Genomic DNA, 23,534 nt, shown 5'->3' with positions numbered 1-23,534 from the left:
AATTCAAATATGCTGCACCTAAATTTAGAATTGTACAAGATTTATTTGCAGCCACAATAAAATCCACAAGTTCTGGAATCATATATACCAGCAATCAAAAGAACTAGGCTTGTGGCCAAGAATATTATGTTCAACAAAATTATCCATGATATGGAATTGGAAAAAAAAAAAAAAAAAAGAGAGAGATATTCAACAAACTTGCAGATTTTCAGGACTTTCTTTCAACCAAACCTGAACTCAACAGAAAATTTAACATGTAAAAGCCAATATCAAAGCTCAATTTCAGGGAACTTAACATGGACAAATTATTTATGTTTTTTGCATGGAAATATATACCATATGTTCAAGACTGACATCAGCAACTGGGTAGCTCAAAAGGAAGACTGGGGCTATGATCTGACTCTGAAAAGCAAAACCGCCTAGAAAAAGATAAAAGTACTAATTATGTTTTACAAATAAGGTGCAGAGGAAGAATAGATACAGAGTCAGTAGAGGTAGGAGGGCTTGTAGTTCTAAAAATCCATTCACATTGGGAAAGGGTTTACAAAAAATATATGGGGGAAAGGATTGTTGAATGGGGAAGCAAAGGGTAAGAGAAGAAGACAAGGAAGGGATCCATGGGTCCACCAGTAGGACAAAGATTCTAGATTTCCAGTCTCAAATGGAAGAGAACCAACTGAAATACACTTTGGCGGGGGGGGCGGGAGAAGGAGAATCCTTTTAATGCCCCCAAGCTTCTCCTGGAAACAAATCTTTCTAACAATTCTTCCAGTGGGGCCAGAGACAGGTAAATCCTAGAATCAAGACAATGAAAGTCACCCAGTGGACAAGGTAGAGAAATCCAGTGGATGAGCAGTCAAATGTGACCATGTAAGAAAAACAGCCTCAAGGATATTTCACTGTCTTGTCTGATTCTTTTTGTACAGCAAAATAACGTTTTGGTCATGTATACTTATTGTGTATCTAATTTATATTTTAATGTATTTTAACATCTAGGGGAGGGGGTGGGGGGGTAAGAGGTGAAAAATTGGAACAAGAGGTTTGGCAATTGTTAATGCTGTAAAGTTACCCATGCATATAACCTGTAAATAAAAGGCTATTAAATTTAAAAAAAAAGGATATTTCACTGTCTTGTAGGAAAAGATTTTGGGCAGTTCCTAGAACACACCCATGTAAGAGGGCCCCCACCCAAGACAGTCTGTGAAGCAGAATTTGTACCCATTACACACTGTAATGAGCTCAGAAATCTCCAGTTCCAAAACTGAGACAGCTGAGTCCTCTCAATACCATAGATAAAGTTGTGACCAGACTGCCCTCCTGTGGCAGGCCTCAGACTCCACTACGTACAAAAGGCACCTCGATGCACTCTATAATGCATCTAACCATCAGAGCCTTTGCCAGAGTTCTCCTAAGGGAATTTCCACTCTCTACGGTCAAGCTCCTCCTATTTGGGCTTTAAAATGCTCATGTTCAGCAGGCCGAAGCTTCCACAGATTTCTACTCAGTTTTACTTTCTTTGATGCAGTCTGCCATCCCACCCTGATAAAATCTTTATGGATCACATCACTGAACTTGTAGCTATTCACCCTAGTGCCTTCTTTGGGTGGGGTGGGGTGGGAAGCTGGGAGTGGTCATCTAAACTTTATTCAGAGAAATCAGATTCTTGGGGTTCCCCAGGAGAGGTTTCCCTACCACGCGAACACTGAGCTCTGAATGACACAATCACTCTTGGAAGTTCAGCCCTCACTGAGGTCTGAATCAGTCCAAGTTTACTGAGGCACACAAGGACAAGCCATTAGGCAATGGGCTCCAGTTTAGACAAATCACTTCCGTTTCCCCGCCATGTTGTATCCCTGTCCAGATTCTCAGCCTGGGGAATACTGAGGAGGTCTCGAGGAGTTTCTTGAACCCAATCCATGCTCTTCCTGCCACTTAATTCTGAGTTTGTTGTCCCTCACAATGCACATCCAAGAGATGCATCAATGGCCCAACCCAACCGGCTATCCTTCAACTGAGTGGTCCATCCAGACAATGAGCATTCTCCATCTACTGCAATTGCCCAAATCCTGCAGTATTCTGGCCCTTGGTAAAATGCGCACAATACTAGGTCACAAGAGGGGCCATCTCTTCCCTTTGAACTTTCTCCATGACGGAGGGAATTACTTTGGATACACACCTTGTAGAAGAGAGTCTCCAAGAGAAGGGAACCCATGGAGCAAAGAATGAAGCCCTATCTCTGGCAGGTCATTGAGTCATCAGTTTAAAACTGAAAGAACGGCCCAGCCCTCACATTTTATGAAGGGGCCAAGAGGCCCAGGAGGACACACAGGTATGAAGGCTGATTCCAGGTTTTCTGTCTTCAAATCAATCTACTAGAGCTTTCCACCATTTTCTTTGGCTCTATTTCTGGGATTAATCTGCCTGATTTAAACCAGTAACTTAAGGGGCTACACTGTGCTCATAGAGGAAAATCAACACCACTAAACAGCCAGCAACAAGAATGGCTGTCATCCAACCATCAGATCACCCATTTACTCTTTGGCTACTTTTCTTGTCATGACTGTGGCAGAAATTACAATATATGCTAATTAAAAAACCACAACACCATAAATACTATCCCCATTTTAAAAATAACTGATACTTGGAGAGGTCAGCATTTTAGGCCTCTCCAGTTTTTTAAAATAAATCTATTTCAAACTCCATGTTATTGTTCACACTTACCTTATCAACATGTTTCTGAGAATTGTGAAATCACAATGATCACCATTTTCAACTGCAGGAAAAACACAGAATACGCCAAGTCAATTCACTTAAGAATACTAAGCTTTCCCAACAATAACTATCAATATGCTTTTAAAAACATGATGATTAATATTAATTTATTCTTTACCAAGAACCTCCCCCGGTTCAAGTGGAAGGAAATATCCTTGTTTGTCTGCTCTTCAACAACAGACAAACTATGAGGTCAATGTTTTTCTGGCTTTCTCTGCTCACACCTTAAATCCAAGAAATGTCAGGAGGCAAGTTAAACCTGATACTCTACACATTTATTGGCGGAGGACACCATTACTCTGAACGTTTTTCACCTTAGGAACTTAACTAAATTCAAATGTTATGGTTTAAAGTTACACAAGACCCTAGCACCCAAAAGGACACAGGTTTTGGAAATGCACACATCCGGTGTTTTGGTTCAATCAGAGCCAAGGCTACCCAAGTAGCGGCCCTAGTCATGGCTCCTGCGTCATGATATGCAAATGCATGAGAATGAATCAGCATTAGTGATGAAACCTTACGTGACCAAATGCCCACTTGTAACACTGTTCTTATGTCTCTGTGCTTTTATCCGTACCACGCCAAGCCACATTTGAACATAAATGACGTCAGTTAGGTTATGTCCAAGAAGGACGCATCCTCCCAATGGCACTTGAGACATAGCTTTGTTCCTTTTGGAGATGCCTGAAATCACTAAGCTCGCCCCAAGTCCCTCAGGTAGACCCCGCTCCCTAAAAAGCAACACCCACTTTTAGGCCTGCTCAGCTCCCCTCTTTTCCTGCTGGGCACAAATTTCAATGAAAAGGGCTGCTTTGTCATTAAATACAGCCAGCCAGAGAAAAGAAGGCCAGTATGCTGACTCCAGGGTTGCTTCTTTTCAGTGTAAGTTTAGAGATGGATTCGATGCTTCTTTAAACAATTTAAACAAGCTTGAAGTTTCAACTACGTGATGAGGTTTAAGGTGAGTAGTGACGAGGGCCCAGAATGATAAGATAACAGAATTGTAGATGGCTGGGGATGGCTAACCCAGCTAAGGCTCCAAACAGTTAAAGCTGGGGTTGGGCCATAGTTCTACAGGGACTGGCAAGGACCAGGCAGCTGTTGGGGATGGGAAGTGCCAGTGACACCTTTCAGCAAAGTGGAGAAGTGACATGTAATTATTGGTCAGTATTCCTCACTCATCCAATAATGCAGTTTACAGCCATAAAGTCACCCAACAGAAGGAATGTCAGAGGTCATCTGGTCCAACCCCTTTTATTTTACTTAAGGCCCACAGAGAAATGATTGGTTCCAGTACCAGAACAGGTACTCAGCTGGGATTTGAACCCAGGTCCTCTCCAAGCCTGCCTAGAAGTGTGCAGGGCTTTCCGCTAATTCCCTCCACATCTCAAGGAGCCCATAGGCTATTAAAGACCATCATCCTTTGCTAGGTAAGCAACCCATCTATTTTCTCACATTCTGCTGTTTTTCTGAACATGACACCAAATAAACCAAGCTTTCCATATTTGTAGAACAGAAAAGGAAACCAGCACAAGACACCATTATGTGTCTTCCAGTATATATAGCCTGCTTCTCTTATTAAATACATAACTTTCAAAGCTATATATCAGAGTTTTCTTCCCACCTTCCTTCTGTCTTCTTGTTCTTTTAAATAAATGTTTTAATTTCTTTTTTTAGAATGGAAGCAATCCCAACCTGAATTTCCTCTTCTCCCTCACGAATTCCCAATAAAAAGCAGAATCCCAGGAGCCTTTGGGACAATACATTTCCTGTTGTACTTTGTTACCTCATCTGATGCTCACTGTACAGATGAGGACACCAGGATCACCAGAACCTGAGCATGGGGGAGCATTTGTGACCATCTTTCTGGAAAGCATGCAGTAATGGCCACAGCCTGTTCTTTTTGCACCCCCCAGAAGACCAAGGTGACACCCCACCATGACACAGAGGCTGGGCACCAAACTCTGGATCCTGTGGGCTCTTGAGAAGTAGGACCTTCCCTCCCCTTCTACCCCCGTATTTGAGCTCTGGGCACCCCTGTTCTCATCCCACCTCTGCAGAAACAAAGAATCATCACATCTTAAGACCATTTACAAAAACAAATGTAACTGTACTTTCTGCTCAGATGGAGATCATAATTCCATGTCCAATAGGATGGCAAGAGAAGCCAGGCCCACCTTGGGTGGGTCACACAAGGGCACCGGCTTGCAAGCTCTCCATGAAGATGCCAAGGAGGAGAGGGCAGAGACCGTCTCACTTCCCACCATTGGTAGGGAGACCATTCACTAGGAAGGGAATCTGGAGGAAAGAACAGAGGGAGATCTTCCCAAAAGACATGCACTTTGTGACTCAGTGGCTTCTCCAGGCCAGAGGACAAAGAGGATGATGAAGTGATGAGAGGCCGTGCTGATGTTTATACACTAGGGATCAAATACTTACCAGAAACTTACCCTGGCGCATCATAAAAAGCTTTTTTAAAGAGAAGCTAGAAAGGGATGGAGAGTAGCTGAACATCTCTTTGAAAAGTGGCACAACCTTAGTGGGCCCTCCTGGCACCTGATGTGGCAGGAAAATAAATAGCCTTTCAAACTGAGGCACTTTCCATCTCCTCTGGGAGACAAGGGCAAGGACAGCCAAACTCCATGTTCCCTAAAAAAGTCCATGTTGTTTAAGGCCAGTCAATAGTAAAGGTCAGACTGAGCTCAGAAAGGGGAAAGGAAAGCAAGGAAGAATTCACAAGGTACTGGAACCAGTCGTTTCTCTGTGGGCCTTAGTAAAACAAAAGGGGCTGGACCAGATGACCTCTGACATTCCTTCTGTTGGGTGAAGGACAGGGTGAGAGGGGAAGAGAAAAGGGATTCTGAAAGTGAGCAGTGGCAAACTGGGGGGGCAGAAGGGACTGTGTGGTGTACGGGGACCAGAGGAGAGCCAGAGGTAGGGCAGACAATCTGCACTCAGTGAGATGCAACTAGGCTTGGGGGGCCCGGGGGCCCGGCCCTTCACACAGCTGACAAGAGCTTTTGGAGAGGCAAGAAGGTGGTGAGCCAGCACAGCTGGAGGGGAGGAATAAGGAAAAAAGGATGAGCCTCATTTATGGGAGGCAGTGCTCTGAGAAACTGCAAAAGTCCCCATCACTGAGACCATAATCTCCCAGCTACGTCAGGGTGGCTAGGTGGCACTATACTGCATAGGGCAGGGGGCCAGGAGTCAGGAAGCTGAGTTCAAATCCAGCCTCGGACACTTATTAATTGGTGACCTTGGGCAAGTCACTTCACCCTGTTTGCCTCAGTTTCCTCCCCTATAAAATGAGCTAGAGAAGCAAATGGCAAACCACTCTCCAAGAAGTTAACAACAAATCCTCAAATGAAGTCACAGAGCCAGAAGTGACTGAAAAATGACTGAACAACAATTCTAGGCCTCTCTGGCCTACTCTCTCCACAATCCTGGAGGTGTGATCCCAATAGGTATGATGATCCCAAGGGCTTGGCCAACAGCCAAAACGCAAAGAAGTGTCAGAGATGGGATGCGAGGCCAGACCTTCCTGGCTCCCAGTGAATCCTGATACAAATTTCTGAACATCAAATAACCCAAAAGCTAATGAGAAGTGTCAGGAAATTACACCTCCCCCACTAAAAAAAGGTACTTGCACAGAAAATTGTGTTGTGGTTTTTCCTTTTATCCAGGACACCTGAAAAGAAGGTGGATGGCTTCTGAATAAAGAATGAAAAGGACGGAGGGAGGGAAGGAGAAAAATTTGGAACACGAGGTTTTGCAAAGGCCAATGTTGAAAACTATCTTTGTGTGTACTTGGAAAAATAAAAAGATATTTTATATTAATGGAACATAACACACAGGCCCCCAAATATTAGCAATGCTGAAAGGCCTCAAAATGATAAATAGTCCTTGGAGGACTTAATGAAAGACATGAAGGAGAAAGATAAGGAGATATGAGAATTTGAGATTTTACCCATACAGATAAAACAATAGTTCTTGCCAAGAAATATGGGATCATCATTCACTTGGAAATGTTGCTATGACATAAGTACGAACCAAACACGAAGCCTAAGAGTAGAAAGGGACATCAGGCTCTATCAGAGAGAGCTAGAGGAGGGGAAATGGGACCTGCTGGATGTCCAGGCTGCAGGTAAAGGCCGGGCCACTTATGTTCCTGCCAAATGAGGTTTACAAAGGAAGAGAAAACACTTCCTCTCGCCCCTTTAGTGACCTAGAAAACAGCCTGGGTTGGGGCAGGAGGAACATGCAGAAAACAGGCACGCGGCTTTCTGACAGCCAGGAAAGCCCAGGCCACACGTGGCCCAAAGTGAGGAGCATGTCTAAAACCCTGAATCAAATGAGCAAACTCCCTGAGATTCACAGTTGAGCAGTAAGCTTTCGGCTCCTACAAAGGAGAAACCTGGACGAACATAAATAAGGAACGGGCCCTGGGGAAAGCCTTACCTTCAGCAACACCCCAAGGATACTGTCTTCCTCGGACCCTTTTGCCATTAACTTCAATGATAGTATTGCTACCAACCACAGCAAGAGGTAAACGGTCCTAGAAGACAAAAAAGGACGATTGAAATATGTTCCTTTTGCTTGCAGAAAGACGGAATGGCCTTCTTCAATGGGAAGGAGCTGTTTTTGCAACAGCCTTGATGGATTCCTAGAATACCATGTGAGCAAGCACAGCCTCGTTCTCATGAGTGGAGCATCCCAGCTCCAGGGGCCTGGACTCAAGGCCTCATTACACCCTGGCTTCCATCACTGAGAATGAGCCTGCTCTAAAGACACGCAGTCATGAGCCAACAGAAGTGACAGTGGAAGTGTCCCTCCCCCCTCCCCCCCCGCAACGGATCTTCCTCGTCTACTTGCTGCTGCCCACCAGCGGCCGCACCAAAGCGCCAGTAACCCCAACCCATGTTCTCAGACACACCCAGGACAAATGGGAATGACAAGAAATAAAGCTCGAGGGATCAGAAGCCCCCAAAAGTGTCAGAAATAAGGAGCCCGTTCTGCCTGTCAGGTGTTGGCGAAGAAGCTCCAGAATTGCCAACCACATGACCATCCCTCCTGGCCTTGAAGAACAAACAACCATCTGCTGCAAAACTCAACTGCAGAAGTGAAGAACCACATTTTTAAGCCCACAGTGATGCTTGTTCTTTGACCTGTCCTTAATCAAAGACTTAGCAGAGGGACACGAGCGGCTCATAGCTGAAATCTGCCCAGCAGCTGGGTTAAAGAGGGACCTCCTAATCTGCAGACAGTAAAAACCACTGAGGTGGATTCTTTCCTAAGGTCATAATATTCCAACGCATGGGCTTAAGAATGGCTTACCTTTATCTTTTTAACAAGCTTATTTTCTTCTTCATCATCTGTTTCTGGAAATTCATATATTTTAATTTTATGCTCCTGAATTTCTTTCATTATCTAAAACAAATTGAAATGAATAGAACAGAATAAAACAACATAAAACCAACAATGTATTTCTAAGTGAATACTAGGTGAAAACTGGACACTTGGGTGGCACTGTGGATAGAGCACGGAGCCAGGAGTCAGGAGGATCCGAGTCCGAATCCAGCCCCAGACACTTACTAGCTGGGTTCCCCTGGCAAAGCAGTTCACCCTCTTTGCCTCAGTTTCCTCCTCTGTAAAATGAGCCAGAGAAGGACATGGCAAGCCCCCAGGCATCTCTGACAAGAAAAGCCTCTGGGCAGGACGGTTTCCAGGGTCACAAAAAGTCAGAGAAGCCTGCAAAGGTTGACCAACAGGTCCTCATTAGACAAAGGACACAGAGGCATCCTGAGCAAAGTCTGGAGCCAGAGACCTCTGCTAAATGCCAGCATCAAACACACTACACTGCATGAAAAGGTTATTCTTCTACAGCAAGCTTAGTCTAACCTCATCAGGTAAAATTAGGTGGAACAAGCATTTAAAGGAATAAGAAGCAGAAGGACCTGCCTGGACCTCGGCTTCTCCCCCCAGTAAAATGGGGCGGAAGGCCGAGGTTATCTAAAAGGCCCCAAGGCATAGCTTTTTGAGAGGAAATTCTACTTTCAAAGGACTAGCCAAGTGCGGGTCACCATTGCAACATCTGTCACACAACTTGAATAATGACAGCACCCTGGGGAGAGCTCACAGGGCACCAAGCACCTCAAAAGGAGCTGACAACTTGGCTCTGTACCAGCAGCAAGAGCCTTGGCGGGTCCTCCTGAGGAGTGGGGGCAAGGGGTGGGAGCAGGGAAGGACCTTAGAAAAAAAACTGGAGAAGAAAATTATAAGAAAAGACGCAACTGCTTCTCAAGGAAGCAGCTTCAGTTGTCACCTAGGAGACAGGGACCAAGGCAGGGGCACCTTCTAATAAAAAGGAGAGCAACTTCTGGCATCGAGAAGCAGGAGCAGTAGTCAATATTACAGGCCCAGGGGGGCACAGCACACACACCCCTCCCCCACCATATACCTGCTTCTTAAACTGCTGGCACTCTTCAGGGGTCAGCGTGTCCGCTTTGGCAATGAGGGGGATAACGTTCACCTTGTCATGCAGGCGCTTCATAAACTCGATGTCCAGGGGCTTGAGGCTGCAAGACATGACCATCAGGGTGACAGTGTGGGTCATTTCTCAGGCTCCTTACGCCCAGACATCACGGGGACACAGGCGGAGCCCCTGGCTGCCCTGTGCTGTCAGAAGGGCCAGGGACTGGGAAGGCAGACATTGGCTGCATGCTCAGTGGGGCTTCCAGGAGGCAGGGGCACAGGCCAGCAGCAAGTGAGGGTTCACACCAGAATGCAGCCCCATCCTGGGCAAACTTCCAGATTTCATCATGCGGAGACGCCCCAGAACACAGGGCTCAGGGTTTGGGGTCAGGAGGACCCAAAGTCAGGTCTGCCTCCATTGTCTCCATAGCCCCTCTCCTGCAGGGTCTTTCCAAAGACTGAATGATAGTATTCGTAAAGCACTTACAGTGTCTGGCCTCTAGCAGGCGCTCTATAATCCCTGCCCCATCTTATTATTATTATCATTGCTATTACTGTTGTTAGGCTAAGGTAGTTCTGGGGAGCAGGAAAAGAGCATTAGTGGTCAAGTTTCACAGGAGCCCAGGAAGAACCACCTACTAACACAGCGGCTAAGGAGGTGATAGGAAGAGCCCAGCATGCCGTGAGGGACATGACAACTCCAGGCCCTGATTCTTTCCCATCTAGTGATAGAAATTTCTAAAAAGAGATAAAGCTTGGCATAATGTGTATAAATTGGATGGTTATCACTTCCTTTCACTGAATCCAAAATTGTAGAATGCTTATCAGTAACTCTTAGTCTGATCCAAATAATATTCAAGAGATTCAGAAGAAGTTTTAGAATTAATTTTTTGAATTATCATTGAATCAACTGCTCTGGAACCACTGAGGCATTTTAGGAAAATCTGACATACTTGGGGCTTATGGAAATTCTAATTTGGTGTTTTTCATGATATTTTCAGAAAATGAGATAATATCGCACAGTACTAACTATAGAGATTTCACCTCCTGGAGAGTGGTTTGGAAAATGGCACGTAAGGCAACTCCATCTGCTTTGTTGTTAAATGCAGATTAATCTCAATAAATATAAAATAGAACAGAACGCTCTCTCTGCCACTCTCTGGGCACAGGAAGTCATTTCCAATTTAAACAATCAAATCTGGAGTTTCCCACAGGGCACCGGAACCTGGCTTCAAACTCAGCATCAGAGAGCTTAAATAGTTCCTCTGTGCCTTTCTCTTCCTCCTCAAAATGTTCCCATTTGGTTCAATTTAGCACCATTTTGATTTGAGAATTGTAAAAAATTCCACCATATAATCTAAGTCACAAAGAAACATGTCACACAACCAATATTTAAGGAAGCAAAATAAAACATCATTCCCTCAGATCAAAAGCCAATTACCCTGAGAATACAGCCACATTGTGTACTAAGGGTGTCTGGTTTATGTCTTAGCAGAAATTGTGATTGAGAGAGGTATTATCCAAGAAGACTTTAGGGCCAGCTAAAACACCCAGAAACCCACAAAGACAAATTAAAAACACCAAACAGAAAGATTAAAGTACTAACCCATGTCCTGAAGGGGCAATGAAGTATAAACAACACTGCACCCTGTTGTCTGGCATCTGCCTTCTGTTCACCCGAGATTCTGCGTTCAGATAATCCTCAAATTTACTGTCAATGTAGTCGATAACAGGCTGCCAACTAAAAAATACACAAAGCAAGAAAACGGTGAGAAAGAGCCCTATCTGCAGTGCACTTCTAAGTACACGTGCAAGTGCATCTATAGCTGATGTTCTGCCCAGGTCAAGTATGCAGATAATTTTAATAATGGCTGATTCTTCCTTAAGCAGAGAAGTAGGCAAAGTATGCCATAAAATTACTCTTTAACGTCAGGTAAGCTGAAATTCTTCTACATACAAGGCACAAAAACGGATCCTAATTTAACAAGAGTAAAATAACATTAGGCACTGTGTCAAGTTCTCAGGATTAAAAACTGGCAAAAAATATGATCCCTGCCCTTAAGAAGCTTGTAATCTAGTAAGGAGAGAGAGCACAAACAAATACATACAAACAGGTTCTATATGTGCAGGATAAATTGGGAATAATGACCAGAGGGAAAGCTCTGGAATTAGGAAAAGCTTCCTGTAGAAGGTGAGATTTTTAGTTGATACTCAAAGGAAGCTGAGGAGATCAGTAATCAGAGCAAAGGAAGGAGAATCTGGAGGATAAGCCAGAGAGAATGCCCTGGCCCAAAAATGGACGGTCTTGTTCATGGAACAACCAGAAGGCCACCGCTCAGGATTAAAGAATAATTGTAAGAAGCCTGAAAAGGTAGGAGGGAAAAAACAGGATTTTCTATTTAATCCTGAAACGGAAAGGAGAGAGAAAGAAGGAGATAGAGGGGAAGAACTAGAGGAAAAGAAGAAGGCAGGAGGAAATTTTAGGAGCATCACTGATAATTTGGTGGAAGACACACCTAAGTGGGAAAAAACTGATGAGGGCTGGCTCTAGGAGGTGATGTGAGGAAGGGACAATTAGGGTGTACATGAGCAGTGAGGAAGACAAGACACGGAGGATGGGGAAGGAAAACAGGAAACTAGGCTCAGGCTGAGTTTAACATGGGGACAAGACAGAGTCTGAGGAGTCCAATAGGGAGTTAAAGATGTAGGACTGGAGCTGAACAGAGAGGTTAGGGCTGAGATGAAGATTTAAATCATCAGGAAAAAAAAAGATCACTGAATGCAGGAGAGCTGATGAAATTACCAAGTGGAAAGCAGAGAGGAGAAAAGAGAAGGCTCCAGGGCAGAGCCCTCCCTGGGAGACCCAGATGAAGATCCTGTAAAGGAGACTGAGAGGCAAGAACCAGGGTCATTGAAAGGATGAGGACTGAGAAAAGGCAATGAAGAAATGTGGTCCCTTTGGCAAGAGAAGTTCTGGTTGAATGATGTGGGGACAGAATCATGGGGGTGAGAGAAAAGCAAGAAGGGGCAGACTGAGGCTCAATGAGTCCAGCCACAAAGAAGAGGAGAGACATGTTCCAACAGAGATGGATGGACCACCGAAGTTTGCACTATCAGGGGTGTTTGTGGGCAGGAAGGAAAGCAAAGAAAAGGGGAGTGCAGAGCACATGCCTTAGTAGGAGACATCTGGGTGATGGGATTTGTTCAGGGGGACGGGAGCTTTCAGAGATTTGAGGGGTCTTGGAAAGCGAGCTAGGCCTTCCAACAGGTAAGGTGGAGTTGGGGGTGCCCTGGTCAGCACAGCTTCCTGATCCGATCCAGCTTCAGTCAGCGGAACACGGAGAATGGGAGAGGCAAAAGAGAGTGAGCCAAAGGACTGGAGAAGGCAAGCATGGTATGGACAAAGGAGAGGATCTGGGGCTGCAAGGCAGGGGGAGAGGGAGAATAATGACAGCCTGTATCAGGAAAAGTGAATTTGAGAGATCAAAAGTAAGGGAGTGGAGAACCTGTGAATAATGGCAAGGTCAAGGGTAGGACCACTTCTAAGTATAACTGAGGTCATGGGAAAAGTCAAGCAACTAGCAGGTGAGACTTGGAGGGAATAGTAATGTAGGCAGGAAAGAAAGACTACGAGCCATAAAGAAAGGAGTATCCTGGACCCCAATTGGGCAGTAAATAAGGATTGGAAAATCTCAACTGTTGTGGAACACAAGTAGTAATGAGAGAAAACTTGGAAGTGGCAAGAGGGAGGCAAGAAGTATTCCAGCTCCCTTAGTGAGATCAATGAGTGAAGGTACAGCCAGTGCTGGAAAGGGAGGCCAGGAGTCCGTGAGAACTGGAAACAGACAGAGGGACAAAGAAAAAGGGTGAAGGGGCTGCCCCCGCAGAGAATCTGTGCAATCACTGAGTGGCTTCAGAGGAGAATGTTGGGGGATTGGGCTAAAGGCCCAGGAATGGGATCTGAACAGTAAACTCGAGAATCTCTGGGAAGGAGAGGACAGGCCAGGGAGGAATGATCCTGCAAAGGCAGTTCAAGCTTATCCAGGAGAGCACCGACAAGCACACCATCAACTGGTGCAAAGAGATCAAGAAGTGAGTATAAGAGTAAAGAGAGCGAGAAGCTCTTAAAATAGGACAAATAACAGATCAATTGGTAACTTTGGAAACAGCAATTTCAGCTGGCCAATGAATCAGAAAATAGAATGAGAAAGTTAAAAAATGAATGACAAGAAACAGAAGCAAGAAGTAAAGGCAATTTTTCCCCCCAGAAGTCTGGTTGAGGAAGGAGAAAAATGACGATGATAGCTTTAAGGGGATGGTAGAGCTAAATGATAATAAAAAGACAAACACCAGTTCATAATGTAAAAGGAGAAAAAGCAATACAGAATTTTAAAAAGTGGGTGAAAATAAGTTTCTGTGACACCTAAAAAAAAGCATGAACTAAGCAACATGGAGACAGAGTTCTCTTACCAATTACTATTGTCCACTGCATCACCAAATCCGGGAGTATCCACTATTGTAAGCAATAACTGAACACCACCTTCTTTGATTAAAACTTTGGCTTGTTCCACCTGAAAGATCCAATAGTTCAAAGGTTAATACTAAATCAATAATAGTTAAACCAAACTCTAATTCAGTCCTCAGGAGCTCTACAGGCATGAGCATAGGACCAGGAAGGAGAAGTTGCCAGGAAGAAGGAAGAATCAACAGCAAGAGCTCCCCATCTACGTTGCTTTATGTACAGCTGCTGAAGAATGGAATGGGTATAGCGAGGAACCACCCTTGGAGCAATCCTAACTTTAAGGTGACTGCAGGACATGAGAGAGGGAAAGAGCTCTCCTGACTTGGGGCCAGATTGAGGTTACATTGCTCCTCAGACTTGGAGCAAGCGCAACCCTGCTTCTCACCTAAGTTGTGATCTTGAATAAGTCACTTAACTAGGACTAGATAACTTGCAGGGAGGAGGGTATCTTCACCAGGTTTTATGTAAATGAAATTAGAGATCTGGCCTCCCCAAACCCCAAGGATAAGGGATATAATGATACCCCTGAAAATAGAGGGAAAGAAAAGAACATTGTAGCTTATAACACACTAAATATGGGATGGCGGAACAAACTTCAGGATTGGGTTGGATCTGGATCCATTGTTTAAATGCAAATATTTAGAGACTCTTAATATAGTCTATAAATTATGGAAGAGTTGCCAATCAGCCATGATGAAAAAATCTGCCCGCTCAAAACTCCCCATACTAACAAAAGCAAAACTGGGTCTGCAGAAAGAGCACTAAACTTGGAAGAGTGCTGGCTCTAATAGCAAAAGCCCTGTGGCTCAGTTGGAGAATGGTTGAATAAATTATGGTGTATGAATGCTATGAAATACTATTGTTCTGAAGGAAGAAACAACCAGCAGGATGATTTCAGAGAGGCCTGGAGAGACTGACATGAACTGATGCTGAATGAAACGAGCAGAACCAGGAGATCATTATACACAGCAACAAAATTATATGATGGCCAATTCTGATGGATGTGACTATCTTCGGCAATGAGATGATTCAAACCAGTTCTACCTGTTCAATGATGAAGAGAGCCATCTCCACCCAGAGAGAGAACCATGGGAACAGAGTGTAGAAAGCACAGAGCATTCTCACTCACTCTATCATTATTTGCTTGCATTTTGTTTTCTTTCTCAGTTTTTATTTTTCTTCCTTCTTGATCTGATTTTTCTTGTGCAGCAAGGTAACTATAAATATGTATACAGATATTGGATGTAACATGTATTTTTACCATATTTAACAGGTTTTGGACTATCGGCCAGCTAGGGGAGGGAGTGGGGGGAAGAGGGGAAAATTTAGAACAAAAGGTTTTGCAAGGGTCAGTGTTGGAAAAATTACCCATTCATCTGTTTTGTAAATTAAAAAAAAAAAAAAAAAAAAGTAAAGCAAATGTTTTGTTTTCTTTAAATCTTGCTCTAAAATGAATTTTAACACTGACCCGTTATTATATTTGCCTATTCTTTTTTGTTGCTTTTTTTTTTTTTTAAACAGGGGATTAAGTGAGAAACTTGGAGTTAATTTAATTGACTTAAAGCTCAAGGGTGGCTTTTGTGACCACAACTGAAGTCAAGGTCCTAACAGTGTTGTTCATCTAATGGCAGATCATCCTAATTCTATGAAAACCCCCCAGGCTTTTAATTAGCTTTGTCAGCTGCCAATAACATCATATTGGTGGTTAACTAAGACTCATCTCTGGCCCTAAGCAAAATGCAGTCCAACTGTTAGCTTTTGAACCACATCCCAGCCTCACTGTGGAAGACAGCCGCTTCCATGGCCAGGAAAGGTCACTGGATCAGTGGTGAACGCCTCAATCTAGAATCCAAACAATCAGAAAGTTCAAAAAACAAGTTTCTTTCCCCAGTGCACACAAGTGATAAATAGCCCAACTGCTAGCAGTCCCTGGGAAGAGGGGAGGCCATGTTCAGTCCCCTAGGTTCTCTCTACTGCCCTGTATAGTAACTGATTCATGAACAACTCTCAGGCTTAAATTACACAATAATAAAGATGAGGGTCCCCAATGACAACTGAATTCCTTAAAGATCGAATAGAAATGGTAATAAAGAAAGAAAGGTGTCCGTCAATTTCAGCTAAGCAGACTGCTCAATGAGAAACTACTTCCCAGAGTAAGGAATTGGCTTGTCCTGCGGGAAGAAGAGCACGGAGGCCAGGGTCTCTGTGCTGCAGAGGAAGAGAAGGGGGCGTTCAGGAAGAAACCAAGAAGGTCTTAAAGCTCTGTTATTCAAGTCAGAGGTTAGAAGTTCATATGTCAAAAAAAAAAAAAAAAAAAAGAGCTCCTAGTCAATCATATATTATTAATGAAACACTAAACACCTCCTCAAAGCAGGACACAGTACTAGGTCCTTGGTAGGTATGAAAGACCAAATCCACGTCTTACCTTTGGGGCCAAATTGTACCAGATTGTGATAAAATCAAACACTTGTAGCCTGACCAACATTTAATTAATTTCAGTTGAAATGATTATTTCTCTCATACTGATAACCAATTATTAAATTAGGATTAAGACTTTTCTATTTCCTCAAAGTTCAGTGGCTCAGAGACATTTCTAATCTTGCCCTAAAATTAACAGCACCCAGACCATCTTATCTCAGTGGAATTCTTAGCCTACCATCTTCAGGGCAGATCCTTTTGTAAAGATTGTCCAGGACTGGTATGAGTGGAGAAGAGTCTTGATCCTTAAGTGACATAATCAAAAGAATAAGCCCACTTCTGAGGGAGCGCTCACTTTTCTAGAAGTGTATTAAAAGCATGGATCTGCTTCATTTTTGGTTTACAAAAGAAAACCAAATGGTCATTTTATTATCTACTAGTCTTAATAAAATCATTAATTTACACAGAAAAAAAAACAAACAAACCTATTTTCACCAGGAACACTAAAAGAAAGTTTATTCTTTCTATAAAATGTGACTCTGGTCAAAGCTCCCTTGTCTTGGCAGCAAAGCACATGATGGCTATTCCCAGAACTGCAGCCAAGCAGCACACTAGGATGCTCTTATGAGATTCAACTGTGCAAACAATCCTTAAGACTTACTGATAGAATCAGCCTGACGTGAAAACTGGGGGTCAGTATGTAGAATTCTTCAAGTAGTCTATTCACACAGTTTCTTTTTATTTATAGTTTACAGAACTGTGTTGTCCATACATGGTCAAATACAAACGGCTTGCAACATCTGGAGGAGATCCAGAAAACCCCAATTGTGAACTGGGGTCATTCACAGAGTCCAACACTATCCCCTCATCCGGCTTGACAGGCATTCTCATGGGATTCATGGAAAACAAATTGGTTCAAGTGCAGGAATTTCAAACTTTTAAGAAATCTCTTCCAAATGGCCATTTTCCCATGCACTTTACCGCAGGGGGTCATGTTAGAATACTTTCTGGCACTCCCTGGAGTCCTCTGAGATTAAATGCAAATTTAATCCTTTAGCAAAGGACAAAGAATATTCAGCATCTTAACTTTTCTGAAAAACACATAATGTGACTGAAGCTTCTTTAAGGTATTTGCATACCTTAAAGCTGATTAAAAGATTTATGTTTAAAAATCTTGCCCCAATAATATAGTTGAACTTAAAAACCAAAAATACCATTCTATATAATCTGTAAATTATCAATATAGCATCAGCTAACAAGGACTAATGAAGTGCCAGGTACTGTGCAAAATGTCACAAAAAATATCTCATTTGTTCTTCACAATCACCCTGGGAGATAGAGGTACTATCATCCCCATTTTACAGATGAAGAAGCTGAGACAAACTTGTCCAGGATCACAGAATCCTGGGTCTGGGCCTGGCTCTCACCTCATTCTCCCAATCGAACTGCCTCAGAATCCCCAGTAAGATGCTTAGCTTTCAAACCAACCAGGATCTACCTTTCCTATCTGCAGAGACTGCTGCCAGTTCATATCAAGGCAGCCCTTGCAGATGGTGGCAAACCATTAACCTCCATGTAGTTTACAAGTAAGGAATGCATACTTTCAAAAGTAACCAAACAAGAAAAAGTTCCATTTGCAACACTTGCTATTTCTTCACCCCATCTAGTCTAGAAATCTGGAGATTTGCCATATAATGGCAGTGATTAGCAGTGATGCTAAGTGGAGTGGGCCAAAAAGGATCTCTAGCCAGGACCACTAGTCAAATCACAGGGAAGAAGGGGGTGGGGAGTGCCAGGAGCAGCCAATCACTGGGGCTGGTTACTGACTCAATGAGAAGAGTTGTCTCAGCTGGAAAATGGGGAAACATGAATGACCAACTAGAACCCTTGACCATCTATAAATAAGGCCAGTGTGATGACCCAAGCAACTGCCTAGTGCCCCAGCTGTCAGGTTTTATAAGGGGTGAGTGAAGAAAGAAGGTGGTCTGGTGCATTTAAGACAACTATATTTTAAGCACACTCTGGTCACTACTAAAAACCATGTAAACCGCTCCCTTTATTCATTCAAGTCAGAAACTTAATGGAGAAAATCCTTTCCTAAAGCTCTTGCTCTATACAAAGTCCTGGGCTTACCATCAGGATCATAAATGTTACTAGTGAGTCAGGCCCTGCTCTTCAGGGTCCCCTTTCTGTTGGAAAGACGATATCCAGGGAGTGGCTGGCTGCCAGTCATGAGAAAAGGGCCCAGGGTCCTGAGGGGGCTGTAGCAAAGCAGAGGCCATTCCTACTGCCCTGGAGAGTGCTTAGCTCTTCCTTTTCCCAGACATTTTCAGGGTCTGTGGCTGGGGCCCCAGCAGAGCAGGGCCCACCTTCCCGGGACAACAGTGGAGATCACTGGTTCCAAGACTTTCAGACACAGAGTCCTGGGCTGTCTCCACTGGAGTCTCAAGGAAGCTGGGAGTCCAGAAGTGCTGGTCCTACACATGTTACCTCCTATCTCAAGCCCTTCATTTTAAGACATTATTTATTCTTCCATTAGAATCCTAATCTGATGCCCTGTCATGGTGTGGAAGTGGCCATGGGTTCTCAAAGACCACAAGAATGCTTCCAATACAGAACAAGAAACATCCTGTCGACTCTCTGCAAGCTCAGAGTCTTTCCACATTTTAGAAATCACTGAACTCATCAAAAGGAGGATGGAATTTTTAGCTTAATGACCAAGGTAAAAAGGGCACTGCAACCCGTCTTAGGAGTATGAACAATCTGTGATTTGTGAAGTATCATTTATTAATTATAAAAGAGAAAGCTCTCAAAGTTCTAAGTTCAATTTTTGGTTACTGAAACAATAAGCTCCCTATGTGTTGATCTATAATAAAAGATGAGGCAACCAATATTGGGACACACAAAATGTTGTTCTCAGCTGAGCTTCTCGGCTTAATGTCTCTCTAAGCAATTTTCCCCATTAAGAGGGTTTTCTCCAAGGGCTGTGATTCTGCTTGCTCTACCCGGCTCCAGAAAAAAAGGATCAAGTCTAATGGGTGGAAGATGGCAAAGAGGCAAAACATGAGCTTCATTTAAAGGAAAATTTCCCCTAAATTATCGCTGCTGAAATGTGTCTTCTAGGAAAGCTAGGTGACAACTGCACAGGGTTTTCATTCAAATATGGACTGGACAGTGCATACAGACAGTGGTCTGTATCCCAAGGAAATCTCAAAAGGAGGGAAAATGACTCACATATGCAAAAATGTTTGCAGCAGCCCTTTTTGTAGTGGCAAAGAATTGGAAAATGAGTAATGTCCATCATTTTAGGAATGCTGAATAAGTTGTGATATGTGAAGATAACGGAATATTATTCTATAAAAAATGATGAACAAGCTGAATTTAGAAAGACCTGGAAAGATTTACATGAACTGATGCTGAGCGAAACAAGCAGAACCAGGAAAACCTTGTACACAACAGCAAGAATATGAGATGATCAACTATGAACGATTTGGTTCTTCTCGGCGTTTCAGTGATTCAAAGCAATCCCAACAGATTTTGGACAGAAAATGTCCAGAAAATCCAGAAAAAGTACTAAGGAGACTAAATGTACATCAGTACATGCTATGTTCTCTTCTTCTTCTTCTTCTTCTTCTTTTTTAAATCTCTCTCATGGTTTTTCCCTTTTGCTGATTTTTCTCTCCCAATGATTCATAAATATGTATTAAAAATAAAATTTTACCAGAAAAAAAAATTAATTATGGAACAGACACTAGGAGGCTTCTGAGTCCTTTCTTGGTCTGTGTGTTTCTACAATCTTGTGGGAGAGGGAATCTCAAGATTTGGAAAGGACAAGAAAGGAAAGTTGGGGGGAAAGTATTTTACAATCTCATTGAGAATACAAATAGGATTCCCGTTTGTGTCTATATAGATGAATCCGATCCATATCCCATGTCACAAAATCACTTTTCATCACAATAACAAAGACCAATGTTGGCAGAATACATGTGAATCATTTAAGATCCCAAACTCTTAATTCTGATGAAGTTAACATTTTTCACCATATCAAAGATAGCTTTACTTGCATTTGTGTACCCTCCACAAAAAGTGTGACAGCAAACAGAATTTTCCCACTGCGTGCCTCTGTGTGTTCCCGAATTCAAAAACACTAAAAGAGATCACCAGGGGCTGTTACAATTCCATGACAATCCAATAGGTATCACAATACCTTTCCCAAGTATATGAAACCCGGGTAACTTTTCTCAAAATGCGCTTCTAAGTAAATACCAAAATCACAGAATCACAAAGGAAACAACTTATAGGAACTATGCATCTAATATTAAAAAACAAATCCAAGTTCACAGGTTTCAATCTAAGAATCTCTGCTACAGATGAACAAAGACAATTCCCTCCATGGTCAATGTTTTAGTGATATATAGCACCTAAAATGCTATTTGCTGGATCACTAATAAAGCTGGTTCTGGCCCAAGATCAACTGGAGCTATTCAGAATGAAGCGATGTTATTATGATACGAAATTAATATCTTTGGCTAAGGCACAATACTGAAAATGACTCCAATTTTGTTCCTGACATTTCACTACAAAATGCAAGTCTTTATTGTATTCTCTAGATGGAATTGTGATTAACCTGTTGTTTAAGATCGAGGGCACTGATTGGAAAGGAAATCAGCTCCAGAAGGCATCAGGTACGCAATCATTTGGTTAAATATCAGTTAACAAACTAACCCCATTTGGCCGAGGGGGCACTCAGAACAGCTACGTGAGTATAATCCTTGAACATCAGAAATAAAGCATTTCTCTGTGGCATCAGTTTCTAGCTTTCCAGAAGTTGGGCTGTGTGCAAGTAAATTAAATCAAAAGTAAAATAATTCAAGCTACAAATGTACATACCTGTACAGTCTTTTTAATTCTATGTGAGGGACCTGGATACTCTGAAGAATACAAGTCTGTTAGGAATAATGAGTTGATTAATGTTGACTTCCCCAATCCAGATTCTCCTACAAAAAAACAAAAAAAACCAAAAAGCATTAGTCATTTTACTATCACACACAAACATGTCTCTAATGTAACCATACAGTGAGATTCCTTCCTATGTCCTTTATCTAAAGGCAGGTACATAAAGGCCTGTGAGGCTACTAAGCTCTAGTACATATACCTAGCCAGGCCTTCCGATCTGAAACACAACAAAGATCTGAAGTGAGGAAGTGACTCCCAATAACCAGAACTGTTCCCGGCACATAGCTAATGCTGGGCCCAATTTCTCCCTCACAGGAATAGCCTGTCCTTTATGTCCATAATATGCCACTTTATCATTTTTGTGCCTTTGGCCAAGTGGGTACACCACCCCTGCAATGTTTCAAATGCAATGTGGCTTTTTATGATCCTTAAGTTTCTACAAAGGACAGGCTAGCTGCTCTTTTTAACTCCCATCCAATCCCTTCTTGAGATGACATTTATTCACTTGTTTCTATAAATATAAAAGGGTTGCAGAGGGTGCTAAAAATTTCAGATTTAAGACCGTCAATAAACTTGTCTGTTAGATTGAGGTGATTCAGGTCAATTTTAATAGACTTGTAATGGAGAGAGCAATTTGTATCCAGAGAGAGACTATAGGAACCAAATGGGGATTTTGATCTTTTTTGTTGTCGTTTGATTGCTTTTTTCCCCCCTTTTTGATCTGGTTTTTCTTGTACAGCATGATAAATGTGGAAATATGTTTAGAAGAATTGCACGAGTTTAATCTATATTGGATTACTTGCTGTATAGGGGAGGGGGAAAGGGAGGGAAGAAAAAAATATGGAACACAAGGTTTTGCAATGGTGAATGCTGAAAAGTATCTTTGCATGTATTTTGAAAAATAAAAAGCTATTCTTCAAAAATAAATAAATAACTGAGCTTGTCTGTTGGGACTCTAACTGAGAGCTCCTATGGCCCACAATTACTGCTGGCAATTTTGACATTCTTGTTATAAACAAGAGCAAAAGATCCAGGTCCAGGAAGGTTGGCTGCCAGGGAATACTTGCTGCAAAAGCAAGAAAGGAGTCAATCTTATTGTGCAGCCAAAAACAATAACTATTTCACAGGACAACTGGTCTTATATTGCAGCATCTGTAACAAGCACTTAATGCAAAAAAGGAAAGGAAAAGGAAAGTACGGGACTGCCAAGTCCTGAGGATGTAAATTCAAGTTAGACAGTCCCTACCCTCAAGAAGGTTCTGTTCTTCAGGAGGGAAACAAGAGAGCTTTCAAAATGTGCTGAAATGCTGAAGGTCAGGGAGTTGTGATCCTACCAAAAAACCAAGAGTTCCCAGAGTCCCTAAGTCATCACATGTCTGACAAATATCAAGTTGAGAAAGATGTTGCCAGAATCGAAAAACAAACTCATTTGCGAGCTGTCCCAAGATGGGAAGAGACAGAAGCAGTGGAAAGGAAGTCAGAAATCAAAACAAACAAATAAACTGTCATCCAAAAGGCAGAGAAAAGGAAATCAAGGGGAATTCAAGAAAGAAAAATGTCTAGATATTCCTAGAAGGAAGACAGAAAAATAGGAAAAGCAGTTGGACATCAGTATGCAGGAAATCTGTATGAAAGCCCACAAAAAAAGCATGTTATGGATTTCAAGCCAGAAGGGACTCTAGGAGCCAGGGAGTTTAGCTCCTATATATTTAAAAAGAGAAACCAAGAGATGCCATGATTTGCCTCAGGTCCGACCACCCCTCTAAATGCACAAATGACCCCGGCCCATCCCAGCTTCTCCCACCTGCTGTCTCTCTCTCACCTGCTCTCTCAGCTTCTGTTTCTCCATATCTTCTACTGCCAGCTTCTATCCTACCTAGCAACATGTCTACTACTTCAAAACAGCCCCCTCAGCTCTCCTCCACAATCATTCGGTGGACCTGCACTTTCTTTCCTGGATTCTGCCTCCTGAAGTCAAGCAGTTGAATAGTCCCAGTCTTCATCTACCCTGACATGTCTGCAGCCTCACACTAAAATTCTCTTCTCGACACTGTCTCTCCTGGTCTTCCCCCACACCTGTCCAGCTGCTAACTTCCCAGGCTCCCTATCTAGGTCAAGCCTACTAACTGTGGATATCCCCCAAGGCTCTAAGTTTGATTCTGAAGAATGGAGAGACGTACACTCCAGGGACAGCTCACCCTTAACTTGGCCCAGTAGATCCACATTTCCCCCACCTGCATCAATCGCAGAACTCACTGATCCAACTTTGAACAACAATTCCTTTCAGCAACACCCCTGACAAGTACCTGGACCCCACCTAACCCCCAAAGCTTCAAGAGCTTGCAGGTTCATCTCCCTGCCTCTGGTGTCCAAGACCCCCTCCACTCAGCCACCA

The 23,534-nt window shown here is 42.9% G+C and overlaps 1 protein-coding gene across 3 annotated transcripts in view; it reads right to left on the bottom strand.

Moving 5' to 3' along the window:
* Positions 1-23,534, bottom strand: part of SEPTIN7 (septin 7) — a 68,715-nt gene that overhangs the window by 9,781 nt on the left and 35,400 nt on the right. For all 3 annotated transcript variants that reach the window (XM_031951689.1, XM_031951685.1, XM_023498535.2), the window contains 7 exons: positions 21,074-21,180; positions 13,714-13,814; positions 10,850-10,984; positions 9,230-9,347; positions 8,107-8,199; positions 7,231-7,327; positions 2,722-2,773 (listed from right to left, as the gene is read on the bottom strand). In XM_031951689.1, the coding sequence (XP_031807549.1) occupies positions 2,722-2,773; positions 7,231-7,327; positions 8,107-8,199; positions 9,230-9,347; positions 10,850-10,984; positions 13,714-13,814; positions 21,074-21,180 (703 nt within the window). The remainder of the gene's footprint in view (positions 1-2,721; positions 2,774-7,230; positions 7,328-8,106; positions 8,200-9,229; positions 9,348-10,849; positions 10,985-13,713; positions 13,815-21,073; positions 21,181-23,534) is intronic.

This window comes from Sarcophilus harrisii, chromosome 1, assembly GCF_902635505.1.
Source record: "Sarcophilus harrisii chromosome 1, mSarHar1.11, whole genome shotgun sequence".
In the NCBI taxonomy this organism is placed as follows: Eukaryota; Metazoa; Chordata; class Mammalia; order Dasyuromorphia; family Dasyuridae; genus Sarcophilus; species Sarcophilus harrisii.
This window is presented reverse-complemented; position numbering and strand designations above follow the sequence as displayed.